This window comes from Gossypium raimondii, chromosome 10, assembly GCF_025698545.1.
Source record: "Gossypium raimondii isolate GPD5lz chromosome 10, ASM2569854v1, whole genome shotgun sequence".
Taxonomy (NCBI): Eukaryota; Viridiplantae; Streptophyta; class Magnoliopsida; order Malvales; family Malvaceae; genus Gossypium; species Gossypium raimondii.
The window spans coordinates 31,580,281-31,597,409 of NC_068574.1; the positions used below are offsets into that span (position 1 = coordinate 31,580,281).

At 34.5% G+C, this 17,129-nt stretch overlaps 1 protein-coding gene across 10 annotated transcripts; it reads left to right on the forward strand.

The window, feature by feature from the left end:
• Positions 1 to 475: 475 nt before the first annotated feature.
• Positions 476 to 16,492, forward strand: LOC105777196 (protein BLISTER). 10 transcript variants are annotated; one of them, XM_052621693.1, is made up of 14 exons: positions 477 to 976; positions 1,116 to 1,136; positions 2,080 to 2,596; positions 2,799 to 3,406; positions 9,933 to 10,052; positions 10,773 to 10,838; positions 11,830 to 11,940; positions 12,305 to 12,381; positions 13,388 to 13,455; positions 13,578 to 13,688; positions 14,766 to 14,923; positions 15,060 to 15,128; positions 15,625 to 15,780; positions 16,029 to 16,492. In XM_052621693.1, the coding sequence occupies exons 1-14, from the start codon at positions 911 to 913 to the stop codon at positions 16,113 to 16,115; spliced, it is 2,235 nt and encodes a 744-aa protein (XP_052477653.1). In that variant the 5' UTR covers positions 477 to 910; the 3' UTR covers positions 16,116 to 16,492. The 10 variants fall into 10 exon arrangements, with proteins under 10 accessions (XP_052477654.1, XP_052477653.1, XP_052477652.1 ...); XM_052621692.1 differs by having other exon boundaries at positions 478 to 976; positions 2,080 to 2,623; XM_012600313.2 differs by having other exon boundaries at positions 479 to 976; positions 1,116 to 2,224; positions 2,386 to 2,623.
• Positions 16,493 to 17,129: the final 637 nt, after the last annotated feature.

Here is a 17,129-nt window from a genome sequence, read left to right on the forward strand (position 1 = left end):
TCTTTCAAATTTAATTATCAAATTTAGTTTTAAATGTTTTCGGTTTAACTATCCTTAGATCTACAAATAATTAATATTAATTGCTTAAAATTTATTAAAATTTATATTTAATATATCAAAATATTATTATTTTTATATTATTATTAAAATATCATAATATTAATAAATTTGAATAGTATTTAAATATATATTTTTATTTTAGAACATATGCTAAAAAATAATGTTTAAAATAAAAGTTTTAATTTTCAAAATGATTTTTAACGATTAAATATTTAAATTTTAAAATAAACTTTTCAAAACACTTTTTACAATCATATTCAAAACACTTCCAGAAAACAATTTTAAACTAACCCTCGCAACGTATTATACGGTTCTGCCGGTACCCGCTCTAAAATTTCAATATTAACAATTTATTAGTTAAATTAAAAGAAACAATTTATTATAAATTATTAATTACCCTATATAAAATAAAATTTGAAAAAAAACACAATACCAATTTTAGAGATATGCAGAGAGATCCGTCTCACGCTTCGATTCCAAATAAGCCACCTCTCCTTTCTCCGATCTGATCCTACCATCCGCCTTCGTTATTTTCTTTTAATTTTCTTATTCATTTTACTTTTTGGAATTCTTTTGGTTTTAATAATTTCAAAATTTTCAAATTCATCTTAACGTTACCAATTCTTTTTTTCTCTTTCGCCTTTTTATTGAATCTCGTGTCTATCGATCTGCTTCGAATCTCTATTCTTGGGGTAGGAGGATTTTGTTCGTGGAATCTTTGTGGGTGAACTAGGGAATTCAATAATATCAGTGTTCATTGTTTGTCGGTTGTCATTTCTTTCGTGACTTAATGGGTGAGAATTTAGAGTTAGAATTTGATTGACGAAATTTTGACGGGGTTTTTGCCGATATGGCGTCGGCTCAGGTCTTGCCTAGTTCGCGGAAACAAGAGCATTTAGAAGCCGGGAAGCGTCGGGTACTAACTGATTTTTATTTAATTTTATTGGTTTCTCTTCTGGAATATGATTTCGACTTGGTCATTTAATTTTGTTACTCATTAAATTTTATGATTCAATTTTGTAAATTTTTGAATGGTTGTTACTTGTGCAATGCAGATTGTTCTAACTGAAGTTCTGGTAGACTCAATCCATATTTAAAAAAGCTTGCTTTTCGATTTTAGGCATATATATTCACTGATTTAGGGCATCTATTTCAAATTATTCACTGGAATTGAGGGAATATTTTGGCATTTTAAGATATGATCTGTAGTATTTACATTGTTTAGCAATGTTTTGGGCGATCTTAGCTGGAACTGAGGGTATATGACATTAACTTGTTTTCTAGATTACACCTTTGGAAAGTTTCACTGCCTTTATACCTTCAATAGTTCTATGTAATTGTGTCAGGTGACGCAGAGAGAGGGAATAGGTCAATGCTTCAATTTTTATCGTTAAACTAGAGTTGAGAACTTATTTATGTCATTATATTTGAATGGAGAGCAATACTAACGTTTCTATACAAGATAGAGAGAATGTAGAAGTTCCTTTGGGGTTTGGAGGCGCTATACTAAAGCAATAATACTTGTCTGAAACTTAAGAACAATGATTTCAAATGAAGAGTGTATCTCAGTTGTGTAACCGATAGAGATGGAGTTTAAAGTTGCTGTTATGGTTTTATTCCCAAATGATGTGTCTTAATGCCATTCCTAATTTGTGTTAGGTTGTACTAGCTCTTGTTTTCTGTAACTCTTCTTTTGTTTGGTTCAGTGATGCTTTTATGTGGGTGATGGTTCAGTGGTAGGGCCCAAAAACAAATAAGATATCCCATTCTAGAATTGTATTCTTCTTTTCTCTGGACGCTGCACGGCTGCACCTTTTTACTTATTCTGATAAGTTAATATCCTCCTAAATGGTACTAGTGGTTGATTGGATTTTCTGTAATTACAACACTGGATTTATGCCCAGAAATAAAGGTTCAGTTGCATATTTTTTCATAAATGGAAATTTGAAAACAAGCAGGTAATTCTTTGGACTGTACGTACCATGGGCTGTTACATTTCTTACCTCCTTTCATCTGCAGCTTGAGGAATTTCGTAAGAAAAAGGCAGCTGACAGAGCCAAGAAGGCAGCATCTACCTCCCAGCCTCATGCTTCAGATGTTAACTTAAATGATAAACATCTATTAGAAACTGAAGATGGTCGAGTCACTGACTTTGATGGAGCTGGTACATCTAATGGACCCGATCCTTCTTATGTAAAGATAATTAATGACAACAATAAAATAAATGATGTTTCAGATGAAAGTCAGCGAACTTACTCAAACAACATGCTTGCTACGCCATCTGTTTTAGTGAATGATAATAATTCATATTCTACCGAAGTGCAGAAGCATTCAAAAAGTCAAGAAAATGAGAAATATGGTGCTTCCTGGAATGGTGGTCCGTTTAATGATAGATTTCAAACACAACATTTGAGTAAGGACTTTCAAGATACCAAGTCAAAAGAAGATGATGGCTCTTTGAAGGCTTCTGCAGTTGTAAATCTGTTTCCTTCTGAAGATTTTGTTACTAAAATATCTCCACAGAATTCACTGCAAAGTAAGGCCAGTGACAGAAGCTTTCTAGGTAGTAGCTTTGTACTATCTTCTTTCTATGAAAGTAATGTTTAGTTTATCAATTCTCATTGTGATTATGCTTGTTTATGAACTACAATGACTAGAATTAATAGTTATCTATGTTTTCATAGTTTTCTTTTGCTAAGAACCTGATGCAGTATTAAATGTTCTGTGTTTAATTATAGACTCTACTCAATCTACCTTGGGAATAACAGGATCTGCCCTTGAAGTTGGGCAGAGCTTACAAGGCAATGCAGAATTTAGGGAACCTATGAGTTCTAAACCTGGAGAAAGAACATTTAGCAATTACTCTAGTGGTTTTCCAAGTGTGCCTGGTCCATCCGCTTGGACATTTGGATCTTCAGAGTTCAGTTTTGATGCCAAAAGTTCCACAAGTCACATGCCACTGCAGTCAGTCACAAATGATACTAGTTCTAGGAAATCTCGTCCGTCTTTCCTTGATTCTCTTAATGTATCCAAAGCTTCTTTTGGGTCTCTTTTTCAACATAATCAACCTACAAAAGATGCATTTCCCTCCCATAGCTCGCAGTTTAATAGCATGAATGCTATTCGATCATCACCTTTAGATAAACCATCAATGGAGAGTGAAACTATGGGAACTTTCTCCAAACAAAGGTCCCCTGTTTTTCCTAGTGCCAGTGAGTTTCCTGGTCATTTTGCAGTTCCTGCTAAAAGTAATGGTGACCTCCTAAGGCTGAATGAGAATATCTCAGAGAAGAAGCATGAGTTCTACTTAGCCAAACAAAATGAGGATTTTGCTGCTTTGGAGCAGGTAGATTTTTTTATTATTTACTTTTTGAGCTTACTGTAGGTGCTACATTTACCAGCTTTCAAATGATTCTTGTTTATTCTTCCAAGTTTTGATTATATTGCTTGCAAGATTAAGTTCTTTAATTACATGGATAAAAATTTCTTGAAGTGAACTTTTTGATGTCTTAGAAATATGTCATCATAGGTTTGCTGGCTTATATGTAACTCTTCTGACACAATTTGACATTCTGTTATGTATATGAAATTTATACTAGTATATGGATTTAAATTGAAACCTTAAGAATGAATGAAACCATTGTTTCCTATAGCTATACAAGGATTTATGTAGTTGTTAATTGTTAGACATTGAATATTCAGGAGAGGAAAGGTTTGTGATTTCTTGAAGAAAAAGGAAAAGGGACTCTAGTTTACAAGGGTAATGAGCTTGATTATACACAATGCTGCTCTCAGAGCTGACAAATCTTGGAAGGAAGTTTAGAGCTTAGTTTGAGGATAGGGCTGGGTTATTATTATTATTCCTTTATGGTGAAGTAATAGATAAGTAAACTTGCATCCTTATTAGATCCATGTCTTGTATTTCTGTGAGGTGCATGTGCTAGAGTAGGGTGTCATATGGTTGGGATTGGTAAATTTGTTTATCACATGAAAGGAAGTATAGATTCTTGTGGATTTTAGCTATAATCCATATTTCAGTTTTGAAGCCGAATACATGTTAATATCTTGGAGGTGAATAAACTGTAATGACTGTAAAAAATTTCTAGTCATGAGAGAAAACGTCCTATGTTTCCAAGTGTCTTAGATACATACTGTTAGAAATAGGCTTTTTCTATTATATTTTCTCACAAGGAATTACACTAATATTTATATACATAGTGAGCCTAACTTAGAAAACAGACTAATTCTAGGGATGTTGTCTCTTAAAAACAGCCTTAAAGTTAGGGATAGCAATTAATAAAATATTTACAGAATCTTATCTGATACACTCAAGATTGCTTATTAGGAAACTATAATCTGACACTCCCCTTCAAGTTGGGAAGTGGATATCATCCATTCTTGGCTTGCTTACTAGTTTCTCAAAGATCTTCCCAGATAATCCTTTGGTAAGTATGTCTGCCAGTTGACCATCAGTGGACACAAATGGAGTGCAAATTAAGCCACTGTCAAGTTTCTCTTTTATAAAATGTCTGTAAACCTTAATGTGCTTCGTACGATCATGTTGAACTGGATTATGTGCAATATTGATAGCAGACTTATTATCACAATACAACTTCATTGGACATTCCCACTTGATCTTCAAATCTTCCAAAATAATTTTCAGTCATAATAATTTACAAATTTTAAGAGCCATTGCCCTAAATTCAGCTTCTGCACTAGATCTAGCCACAACATTCTGATTTTTACTCCTCCAAGTCATAAGGTTGCCTCCTAGAAAAGTGCAATAGCCCAAGGTTGATTTTCTATCAACCATAGACCCTGCATAGTCTGCATCAGTATAGGCTTCAAGGGTTAAATTCTCCCATTTCTTAAATAGGATTCCTTTGCTTGGAGTGCCTTTTAAGTACTGTAGAATCTGATACACAGCTCGAAGATGTGATTCTTTGGGGTTGTGCATGAACTAACTTACAACACCAACTGTATAGGCAATATCCGGTCTAGTATGTGACAAGTAAATGAGCTTCCCTACAAGTCTTTGATATGAACCTTTATCAATTGCTGCATCTTCTAGTGCATCTCCAAGTCTGTGGTTCACCTTTATGGGTGTCTCTGTTGGTTTACATCCCAACTTGCCCGTCTCTGTCAACAAATCAATTATGTATTTTTGCTGAGATATGAAGATTCCTTCCCGAGAGTGTGCTACTTCAATACCAAGAAAATATTTTAATTTACCAAGCTCTTTGACTTCAAATTCTTTTACTAGGCATTTCTTTAAATTTCTCATTCCTTCCAGATCATCACCAGTCACTATAATGTCATCTATATAGACTAATAAAGCGGTCATTCCCCCTGAAGATGAGTGCTTTACAAACAGAGTGTGATCTCCTTGACTCTATTTATACTCCAACTTGAGCATTACTTTGGTAAATCTTCCAAACCAAGCTCTCGGGGATTGTTTTAGTTTGTAAAAAGCCTTTTTTAGTCTGCAAACTATCTGTCTTGTATTTGGACCAAATCCTGGTGGAACATCCATATAGACTTCGTCCTCAAGATCACCATGTAAAAAGGTGTTTTTGATGTCAAATTGCTGTAATTTCCAGCCTCGATTGGCAACGAGTGACAACACTCTCACAGTGTTCATCTTTGCAACAGGGGCAAATGTCTCATGATAGTCTATTCCATACATTTGAGTGTACCCTTTAGCAGCCAATCTTGCTTTGTACCTCTCCAAAGAACCATTTGACTTATATTTTACTGTGTACACCCAACGACATCCAACTGGTTTCTTTCCTCTCGGTAATTTTACCAAATCCCTTGTCTTATCTTTTTCAAGGGCTTCCATTTCAATCTTCATGGCATTTTTCCAATTCTCATCATCTAATGCCTCAGATACAGTTTTGGGAATGGAGAAAGAATTTTGGCTAGTAAGAGAGGCTTTGTGGTTATGGGAGAAATTTTTGTACGACATGAATAAGTACAAGGGATGTTTTGTACAGGCTCTAGTGTCACGGGCCGCAGTTCAAAGCCCGTAACCATCGCACCAAATGCATCCAATGGAGGTCTATTGCTTAGATGGGGATCATTTGGCCCACGAGAACTGGCCCGATTAAATGAGCAATTGGAGAAGCCTGTCAGATTGAAGCCTGGTTGGCCCGATAACGAAGAGATTCAGGCTAATATGGTAACTAATCTTAGAAGATAGAGGGAATCTTATCTTGTAAAGATTAGATTAGATTTGATAAGCCTTATCTTGTAAATCCCTAAAATAAAGGGATATGGCTAATCTCGTCCGTCGATGTAAATGTATCTTGACCGTCGGTTTTGGGGGAACTCAACTATAAATAGAGAGCCTCCCCCTCATTTGTACTCATTCCATTGTATTCTGAATTCTTAAGAGTAATAGAGTTCTGAGAGCATTTACTCAAACACCTTGTGTGTATTCTTTTCCGTGGCTTTCTGTTGTTCTTTGGCTTAGCTTCTTTTGGCATAAATCGCTTCTGCTCTTCAATTGGTGCCTTGGAGGAGTTCTAAGAAATCCTCACCTTGGGCGTAAAGGCTGACTTAGGCGAGTTTGGACGAACGGATCGCCTAATGCCGCACGGTTTGCGAGACGAAAGGTCTAGCCCTGTGACACTAGTTCCTTTTCTAATAGCAATGAGAAAATCATAGCCTCTCTGATCTGAATTTTCAATAGTATTCAAAGTAGGTTCAGCAATTACCTCGGGTTGTAGAGTAGCAGGTTGTATATCCGAAGAAGATGATTGAACTTGCACCGGTGCCTTCTTCCTTGAGTAAACTAGTAAAGGACGAGTAGTGTCCTGAATCCCTTTTTGTGATTTGGGTGTATTAGGCTCTATTTCGGGTTGCATAGGTTCAAGTTGGGCAGGTTGGTTGGTAGGCAATGATCGAGTGTTTGGCTGCTGGGCAAGAGCTAGAAAATCAAGAAGAAAGAATTCTCTGTCCTTATCTTTTGTGAATAAGATCTCCCCCTGAAGATAATGACGAGTAAAGAAATTCTCTTGTTCTACAAAAGTGACATTCGTTGAAACATAAAATTTTTTGGTGGCTGGATGATAGCATTTGTACTCTTTTTGTGTGGAAGAATAACTGAGAAAGACACATTTGACAGCTCGTGGATCGAGTTTTCCCCTAATTTGAGAATGTACATGTACAAAGGCAACACATCCAAATATTTTGGGTGTAAGGTTTGAGGTATTGAAACCAAGAAAGAATTTTTCTAGAACTTGCATAGGACTTTGAGATTCAAGGACTTTTTAGGCAATCTATTTATCATATGAGTAGCAGTTAAAACAGTTTCCCCCCAGTATTGTTTAGGGACATTTTTTTGAAATAAGAGAGCTCTGGTAATAGCTAAAATGTGACCATTCTTTCTTTGGGCAACACCATTTTGATGGGGTGTGCTAACACTAGATGACTCATGTATAATGCATTTTTCTTGAAAATATGGGGAGAGAAATTGATTGAAATAGTCCTTGGCATTGTCTAACCTAAATCTTTTTATTTCAGCTCCAAATTGTGTTTTGATCATGTTGTAAAAGGTTGAAAAGGCAGACCTTACATCAAATTTCTGTTTTAAAAGAAATATCCAAGACACACGGGTACAATCATCAATAAAGGATACAAACCACCGAGCGCTAGAGATGTTTGAAATAGTGGATGGTCCCCAAATATCACTATGAATAAGAGTAAAAAGAGCAGATGTTCTTTTATTGCTTACCGAAAAAGAGGTACGTTTATGTTTGGCAAGTTCACAAACATCACAATGGAATTTTTCAACAATTATCCCCTTGAACAATGAAGGAAATATAATTTTAAGGACTCTAAATGATGGATGACCAAGGTGGAGGTGATGGAGCCAAATTTGGTCTTTATTGGTTTTAACAGATTTGGATATGAAAGATAATGGTGAGGAATTCAGAGCACTAACTTCTCCACTGGATTCTTTAAGATAGTATAGGCCATTTACTTCCTTAGTATGTCCAATCATCCTTCTCGTATTCTGTTCCTGAAAAAAACATCGATTGGGATAAAAATCACACTATAGTTAGAGTCTTTGGTAATTTTTTTGATGGAGAGAAAATTGGTAAACAGTTTTGGAACGTGAAGGACATTTTTAAGAATAAGAGTCTTGTTTATAACAATATCACCCTGACCAGCCACTGTGATAATAGAACCATCGACTATTGTTATCTTCCTATTATTAGGACAAGGTGTATATGAAACAAATTTTTGTGAGGAGTGGATCATGTGGTCTGTAGCTCCTAAGTTAATGACCCAAGACCTGTTATCTTGAGAAGAGGATATACCTGAAAAAGCCAAACTACAAGTACTTGAAGAAAATTTTTCCAATGATCCCAGCAAATTCTTCAACTTTTCAATTTCGTCTTTATTAAATGCAACAGGTGATTCTTAAGAATTCTTTTCTCCATCCAGCTTGTCTTGCTATATGTGCTTGCCCTTATTCCTTTGGTTGTCCACCGGTTTCTGAAATTTTTTTTTTAATTGTCTGTGGCTTCCCATGAGGCTTCCAGCATTTTTTGTTAGTGTGACGGGATTTTTTACAGTAGGTGCACCATACAGACTCCCTTTTAATATGCCTTGTAAGTTTTGTTTGCCTACTATCTTCGCTAGTTGGCTGCTTCAGGCCAAATCTCCTCTCATGTATAGCTTTTGTAGCTAAGGCGGAGTTGTCCACTTGACTATTCTCAATCATAACTCCTCTTCTTCCTTCTTCAGCATGAACAATCGCGATTGTCTCATTTAGTGACGGTAGCTCCTCTTTTCCAAGTATTTGGACTCTTACTGCATCAAACTCAACATTTAGTCCAGCAAGAAAATCATAAATTCGATCCTTTTCAACGAACCTTTTCAGAGTCTTTGCATCGCATTGCACTTCATCTGAATGCACTGGTAATGATCCATCTCTTACCATAAGCTTTGCAACAGATTGGAATACTCCGTGATTGACCAACTTCCTTGCTTGGTAGATGAAATCTTAGTCTTGATTTCATAGATTTGAGCAGCATCTCGAACTTTAGAATAAGTTTCCTTCACAGCCTCCCATATATCTTTGGATGTATTAAGAAACATGCATCACTGATTTCTGGTATCATAGAATAACATAACCAAGACATTACCATAGAGTCTTGTTCATCCCAAGCATCAAACTTAGAATCTCCTTCTTTAGGTCCCGTTCTGAGTAAGTGACTCAGCTTTCATCTTCCCTTCAAGAACGTGCGAACCAACTGAGACCACTTCAGGTAATTCTTCCCATTTAACCTGTTGGCTACCTTGGATGTTCTACAACTCACTTGTTGGGTTGGAGTTGTTCATAGAGACTTTTGAAATATCCCCATTAGTATTGGTTTGGACAATTTCAGTCATATTTCTTTTGAACAAAGTATACAGGCTTGAGGGTTGAGCGGGAGTAAAAAAAAAATGCCAGACAAAAGAAAAAATTCCCAGAAATCGGGCTAATCTGATACCATGTTAGAAATATGCTTTTTCTATTATATTTTCTCACAAGGAGTTACACTAATATTTATATACATAGTGAGCCTAACTTAGGAAGCTCTATATTAGGAAACAGACTAATTCTAGGGATGCTGTCCTTTAAAAACAACCTTAAAGTTAGGGATAACAATTAATAAAATATTTACAGAATCCTATCTGATACACTCAAGATTCCTTATTAGGAAACTATAATCTGGCACATACAAGCTCACGTATCTTATAATGTAGAAAACTATATATTTCTTCTTTGTTGTTCATCACATTGATTTTGTTTATTGACTTCTTCCTGGATATTTTGTTTGGACTTTCTTTATTAATTATTTAGTCTTATTCTGTAGCATATTGAAGATTTGACCCAGGAAAAGTTCTCTCTGCAACGAGCTCTTGAGGCCTCACGTACGTTAGCAGAATCTTTAGCTGCTGAAAATTCATCCTTGACTGATAGCTATAATCAACAGGTTTGTTTCCAAATATGATAATTGCAGCATTGCTAGCATGTTGTGGTCATGTAATACCTACTCCATTTGTACTTCATCAATTACTAAAATGATTAGTATAAAATAAATGTAATAATAATAGATAAACAAATGTGACTTCCCCCTATATATTTTATACTTTATACAGAAAACGAACTTGTTATACCTACTCCATTTGTACTTCATCGATTACTAGCCTATAAAAATAATGAGTTAGTTCAGCCAATTTGTTTATACCTTTAGTAAAGGATATTAAATAAAACATATCAATCTAACCATGATTATGGTATATGACCAATAGTATATCAAATATAGTTTCTTATCCTAGGAGATTCTTTTGGACCCCTTTCCTCAAATGAATGGGTTATATACTGATAACTTAATCGGCTTTTCTATGCTTATTTTGGTTTTAACTTTTTGTGGATGAAGGTCCCCGAGAATGAGCATATTTGGAGAGAGGAAAACCAATTTTAATGTTTAAAATGTTTATGCGTGTTCGTAAAGAGATTGCATGTCTTGAAACAATAAGGAGAATGAATATTCAGAAACCTTCTGTTTGTTTGGCAGTCTTCATTGTTTTTCATTGCAGTTTATTTTATGAAATCCTGAAAGACGCTCAATATCATAATTTTCAACCAATCACTATTCTGAGACTTCTTTAAAAATCTCTATATTGTCTATTGACATTGTTTCTCTCTCCAGAGAAGTGTTGTCAATCAGCTAAAATATGACATGGAGAAGTTACAGGAAGAAATCAAGGCCCAACTGGTTAGTATTTTGTTATATTTAGGGTACTGGTAATCAACTCAAGTTGTACATAGGAATGGTTGAATCTTGTCTGACTGCAGGTTCATTTTTATCAGATAGCTAAAGCAGGGTGTGTCTGCATGACATGTTTCATGTGTGCACATATGCACCTGGATGGCCTTGCTTTGATAATTATTTTTCTGAAATATCAAAACCTATTGCTTTCTTTCACATCTTTACTCGTCTCTATTAACCACAAAGTACATACAAGGAACATTGAACTTTAAGAGATTCATTCATCACTAAATGCTACCCATGCTCCTATCCTGGAGTTTCCCTTTACCATGGCTGAAACAGGTTTCTAAAGCTATGTTCGCCGCAAGACATGATAAAAATTCATTGTTCAGCATAGGTGATTTGTGCTGAAAATTTAGGTTTTTGGCTTATGGAATTTGAGATTTATAGAGATTTTTAACAATGATAGTCATTATCCTTCACTAGAGATGGGAGAAAAGTATTTTTCTTTATTGAATTTGAAAAATAGCCATTTTACGTTTAACATATAAAAATGATCCACAAATATGAAGGTTATCAATTATTCACTTTACCTCATTGTTTACATGATGGCTGAGTATATGATTAAATAAAACATTATTCCATTATTGGTGTTATCTTCATAGGGGAAAATAAGCACAGACGGTACAATGTGCACTTTGGCGTTATCAATCTGCTCATGCAGTGGAAAGTTCAGATAGTTATTTTATTTGCAATGGTTTTTTGGTTGCAAAAAATTATTGCATACAATGCAGCTCAGGTTTGTGCATTATAAACTGCTATGCTGCATGTGGGCCGGGCCAATTTGCATTTTATTTTCTTGTGCTCTTTGTCTTATAATGTTTGAATGAGTTGGGGAGCTTTAAGGTGTCAGAAATCTTATTTAAAAACGTTTTTGACATTTTATTGCATTGTCCTTTTGCTCTTTTCAATCATGTCTGATGTTTGATATTTTCAGGCGGAGCTCGAGTCTTTGAAAATGGAATATACAAATGCACGACTGGAATGTAATGCAGCCGATGAACGTGCCAAAATATTGGCTTCTGAAGTCATTAGTTTAGAAGAGAAGGTAAGAAGTTATTTTAATGGGTGAAGGTCTTCTTCCTTTTTTAATATCGTTCTATTCACATTAAAATTTCTACCCCTCTAGATAATAATGCTGTGAGATATGCAAATTGCTATCCGTGTAATATGCATGGTTGTATTTTAGGCATGCAATGAAGTTTAAGGTTTTGAAGTGTCAGTTTAACTTGAGTGGGTCTTTAATCTTTTTATATATATTTGATATGGTTAATTTGCTTGGTTTAGGCGATACCATTAGCATTTTTGCATTATCTTCTATTGAATGAATCTGTATAAAGTTGTTGATGCTGGAGTAGCATCACGTTTTGCATCTGCTTGATTAACATTTCTTTTTTATATCCCCTTTGTAGGCACTTAGATTAAGGTCAAATGAGCTGAAGTTAGAGAGGCATTTGGAGAACTCAGAGGCTGAAATTTCTTTTTTCAAGTATGCTTCAGTTTTTCTTTGTTAAAGGACTTGGGATCTATCTTTTCAGCATGAGTTGCTTTCTTATTTCTTCTGCTTGGTTTCTCCAACTGAATATGTCATCTGCCTTCTGCAATCCAAAGTATAATGCTTATCCATATTTCCCTGGTATAGATTCAAGAAGGGTATTGTTGCAAGTATTAGACCTGTGGTTTGATTGTCTAAGAAATAATTATCCAATTAAAGCTGTCATGATATATATATTCAAAAAGAAAAAGAAAATACGAGGAAAAAAAAGCCAAAAGTTTGCATGTTAAGTTTTTAATCGATGCAATAATATCATTAAAGATTACATATAGAATGCAATTGAATGTATTAAGTCAATTTTATGTTGGCTATATGTTTATAGGGTTAGTATGCAATTTGGTACATGAGATTTTTCCCCCAATTTGGTACCCATACCACTTGGCATCGTGTGGTCCAATGAATGTTTAACACGTGTTCTAGTAAAAAAAGCATAGGTACATAATTGAGACAAAGGAAAACTTAGATACCAAATTAAACATTGAAGCCAAACTTAGGTACTTAATTTGGACAAAGAAAAAAGTATCAAATTGGTAAAACTCAGTTACCAAATTGATCATTGAAGCCAAACTCAAATTCCAAATAGTATATTAACCCTATGTTATACTGCCCCAGAGCATGCTTTGGTTGGTGATGCTAGGAACCAATTTGTTTGAGTATTAACTTCTGTTTATGCCATGTAAATTATTGTTGTTAAATGCATCAGAAAACTTATCTGTACTTATTAGAAATAAAGAAAACAGAAAGGAAGAGAAGAAAGAATTTGGGCTGGGAGGAGATGGTTTGTAGTTAGTAATCTCCTTTTTGTTATTGTGAATTAATAACATTTGAGTTTTAGTAGGTTTTTGGTTTTATTTCTTCAATTTGATTTAGCCTTTCAATATACTTTCATGGTAAGTACTCTAGTAGTTGTTGCTCATATTATTCCTTCTGCATCTTTCAGAAAGAAAATGTCAAGCATAGAGAAAGAGCATCAGGATTTTCAATCAACTATTGAAGCTCTTCAAGAAGGTTAGTTGCTAAATATCTTGTGTGTTTGCTTTTATAGATATTTATTTATATCTAAGCTTTTAATATTTGTTTATATAATAGCCATATGTTTGCTATTTAATTTTCTGATTCATTCAACTCAGAGAAGAGGGTGCTTCAGTCTAAGCTACGAAAAGCCTCCGTCACTGGGAAGCCTTTTGATGTTACTAAGAATCCTGCTAGTAAGGACATGTCGACTTCAACAGAGGATCTAAGTATGCTTTTTCTTTTCAACCATGCTAGTACATACGTAAATAGCCATCTGTTATTTTACTGAATCAGAATCAAGTTAGGTATGGCAGAGGCTACAAAGCTTATTCCCAATTAAAAGCATATTATTGACCAGAGTCAATCTTGTGCTAAGGTCAATTTGTACTTAATAATTTACACCCTTGCAAGTTGAATAGGTGTATTGAAGCTTAGTGATGCAGAAACAAAAACCTTTCTTGCAGGTCTACAGTGTTTTAACTTTTTGCTTGAGGGTTTGGTTTTCTAGAATTTCTAGTATGATATGTGAGGTGGTTTGGAGCATGAAATTAGGTTAAAGTATTATCATTTTACATAATTTTAAATCTAGGGATTTCTAGTTTTCAAGCATGCCTTGATGCCTTTAAGGTTGAAGCCATGTATTGCTGGTGTATATTAAAAGCACAAAGGCTGGTGTTGGACATTACTTTTAAATGCCAAAATTTGAGTTGCCAGGTAGTTTGTTCCAGGAGTCACTTTTGACTTATAATTATGTAGGACATCATAAAAATACTCTTTGGCTTTTATAATCTTCTAGAACCTGTCAATGATACTTTAATTTATTGTATTAAATTCAAAACACAGAAAAAAAAAATCAGAGAACCTGTCAATGATAACTTTAATTTATTGTATTAAATTCAAAATGCAAAAAAGAGAAAAAAATTGACCTTATTTGAAGCATTTGATCTTGTGGAAGATTCAAGAGAATGATTTGATAAGTTACTTAAACTATTCAATTTCTGTAAGGTAATGTGTCAGACATGAGTTAAGCGCTTCAATACGCATGGATATAAGCGTATCATCATATATAGCTTTACTTGTAGGAAGGTGGAAGGCACTTGTGCCAGACAATAACAACATCCTTATTTGAATTCAAGTTTCATAGAAGAAAAATTGAATATATAAGCATTCAACTGCTTATTGACAAGGTGCTTTAAAGCAACTATGAGAAGTCCAATCAGCAATTATAGTAGTGACATTTTAAGTTGTTTTTAGTTTCCACGGTCCTTATTTAACTTATGATTTTTATCTACTGAACTTCCCAGTAAGCATAGATGCTGCTACTGATGATAGGGAGAATATCAGTAACGATGCCTCTAGTTTGAGCTTGCTGCCTGAAGATGGACAATTTGAAGCTGCTTCTGTTTATATTCCTCCTGATCAAATGAGAATGATTCAGAACATTAATTGTCTAATTTCCGAGGTATCTTCTAGTACATGATTTGGATTTTCTTGTGGCTGTTGTATGTTTTACACCTTGGCCAGTCAAGAATTTAAGTTTTGGAATTCGGTGGCCGCTATTCCTGTCATGATGATTTGAGGAACCTTTATTCTTGCAGTTAACATTAGAGAAAGAAGAACTAGCACAAGCTTTCTCATCTGAGTTATCTCAAAGTTTGAGGCTGAAGGTACTTAACCTGATCTTAGACATCTAGTCGCATTTGGTTCTTGTTGCTAGGCACTGTATCAGATTTTTTTGAACATTTCTGAATTACTAGTTTCCTACTTCGAGTGAAATGGAATTTAAGAACATCTTTACTTGTAATGTTTCTTCTGTTTGGTTAGAGCATGCTAATTTGCAGCCTATATTATATTTTACTAGTTTTCTATAACTACTGTATTTCCTTTTTCTTCAATTACATAATTCTTATGTGCATCTGAACTTCTTTCAAGTGCTCTTATATGATATGTGGGAAATTAAATGGCAGGAAATTTAGTTCACTTAGTTTCAGGCTGTTAATAATCAGTTGTCTTGTTCGAGGGTTATTCTCCATTTTCCAACACTCTTACTTCATCCTAGTTTTCCTAGATTTTAGAATACAACTTTACCACCAGAGATTTTCTTGTATCATATATGTTTGTTAGTCTGAATGTTGTTATTATTATTATTATTGATGAATGAAGGAGTTGAACAACGAGTTGTCTAGGAAACTTGAAGCTCAAACTCAAAGATTAGAGCTTTTGTCAGCTCAAAGCATGGCAGGCGAGCACATCCCAGTTAGACAATATGAGTCTAAAATGATGCATGATAACACCCCATATGCCGATGAGGGTGATGAGGTACCACACGCTCTCTCTCTCTTATTGTGACATGATCATGTATCACGATTACTCTGGTGTGAAGTCCATGGTACTCTTTTGGACTTTTGAGTCCTCTCGTATGAGAAGATTGAGTCCTGCTTGTATGCATGTCATTAACAATCCGACCATTGCTGAAAATTGAACAACGAAATACTTTGATGACAACAGAGATATCTAGGAGTTCCGAAGAAAGCAAGCTATTAAGTAACATTTAAATTTCTTTGTAGGTGGTGGAAAGGGTCTTAGGATGGATTATGAAGCTCTTTCCAGGTGGGCCATCAAGACGGAGAACCAACATGCGGCTTTCCTACTGAAACTAGATACCTTGGCAAGAGAGGTTCATATTTTCGTATCCTTTTCTTTTTTGGGTTTGCCATAACTCCTTTTGGTGATGTGAGGGAGGTCGTGATTTGTATATTTTTGAGTCAGCTATACAAACACATTCTTTTTGATAGAAGTTAAAATGAGTTTTATGATGATGGTGTTGCCATAGATTTGCTAAATCTAACGTGTATTATTTTGAGATAAGGCAATAAAGAAAACCCGCCCTTGTTGCAGTGAATGTTGTAATGAGCTATAATTGACAAATGGTATTAGGGAAAGAAGCCTATAAGTTTGTACTGTCAATTTATTGTGTTTGTAATGAACAAATTTCAGTTCTTAAAGAATTAGAAATTTATGCTTCTTTAAAGTAGAGCCTCTGATGCATCTTTTCTTCAAAAAACCTGGTCGAACCTATATGATACCCATATTCCGAATATCTGCCATGAAAATTTTATGCCATTTGATGTTACTGATCTTATTTTTAGATGTTTAACTGATTATTACAGTTTTTTAGTGAAAATGTATTTAAGATATAATGATTGATTTTGTGTATCAATTGGTCTAATTAAAATAATAAATTTAAATATTAAAATTAATTTTAATGCTAATCAGATAATATGTATATATAAGCAATAGATAATAATATTATGGGTATTTAAATAGTTAATTGAAAATTGATTTAGGAAGATGTGAGTTTGAATGTATTGAATTGTGTTTATCTTTCTACTTATCAAAAAAAGTTTTATGGAATTATACCAACAGCAGCCACCAAAACGTTACCAACATGATTCCGACCAACAATGGTTGCACCACCCAGATTTCGATGAATATCCAACGCACTATCAAAATTAAATTTCACAAGGGGACCAGGTACGTTTAGGTAGAGAACTAGAAACCATGCTTGTGAGATTCGCCGTAGAATAATCCCTGTAATAGAGTAATAGAAGAGCATTTATCTTCCACATTGGATGATTCATCGTTATGAAACAACTCATTACGGTATA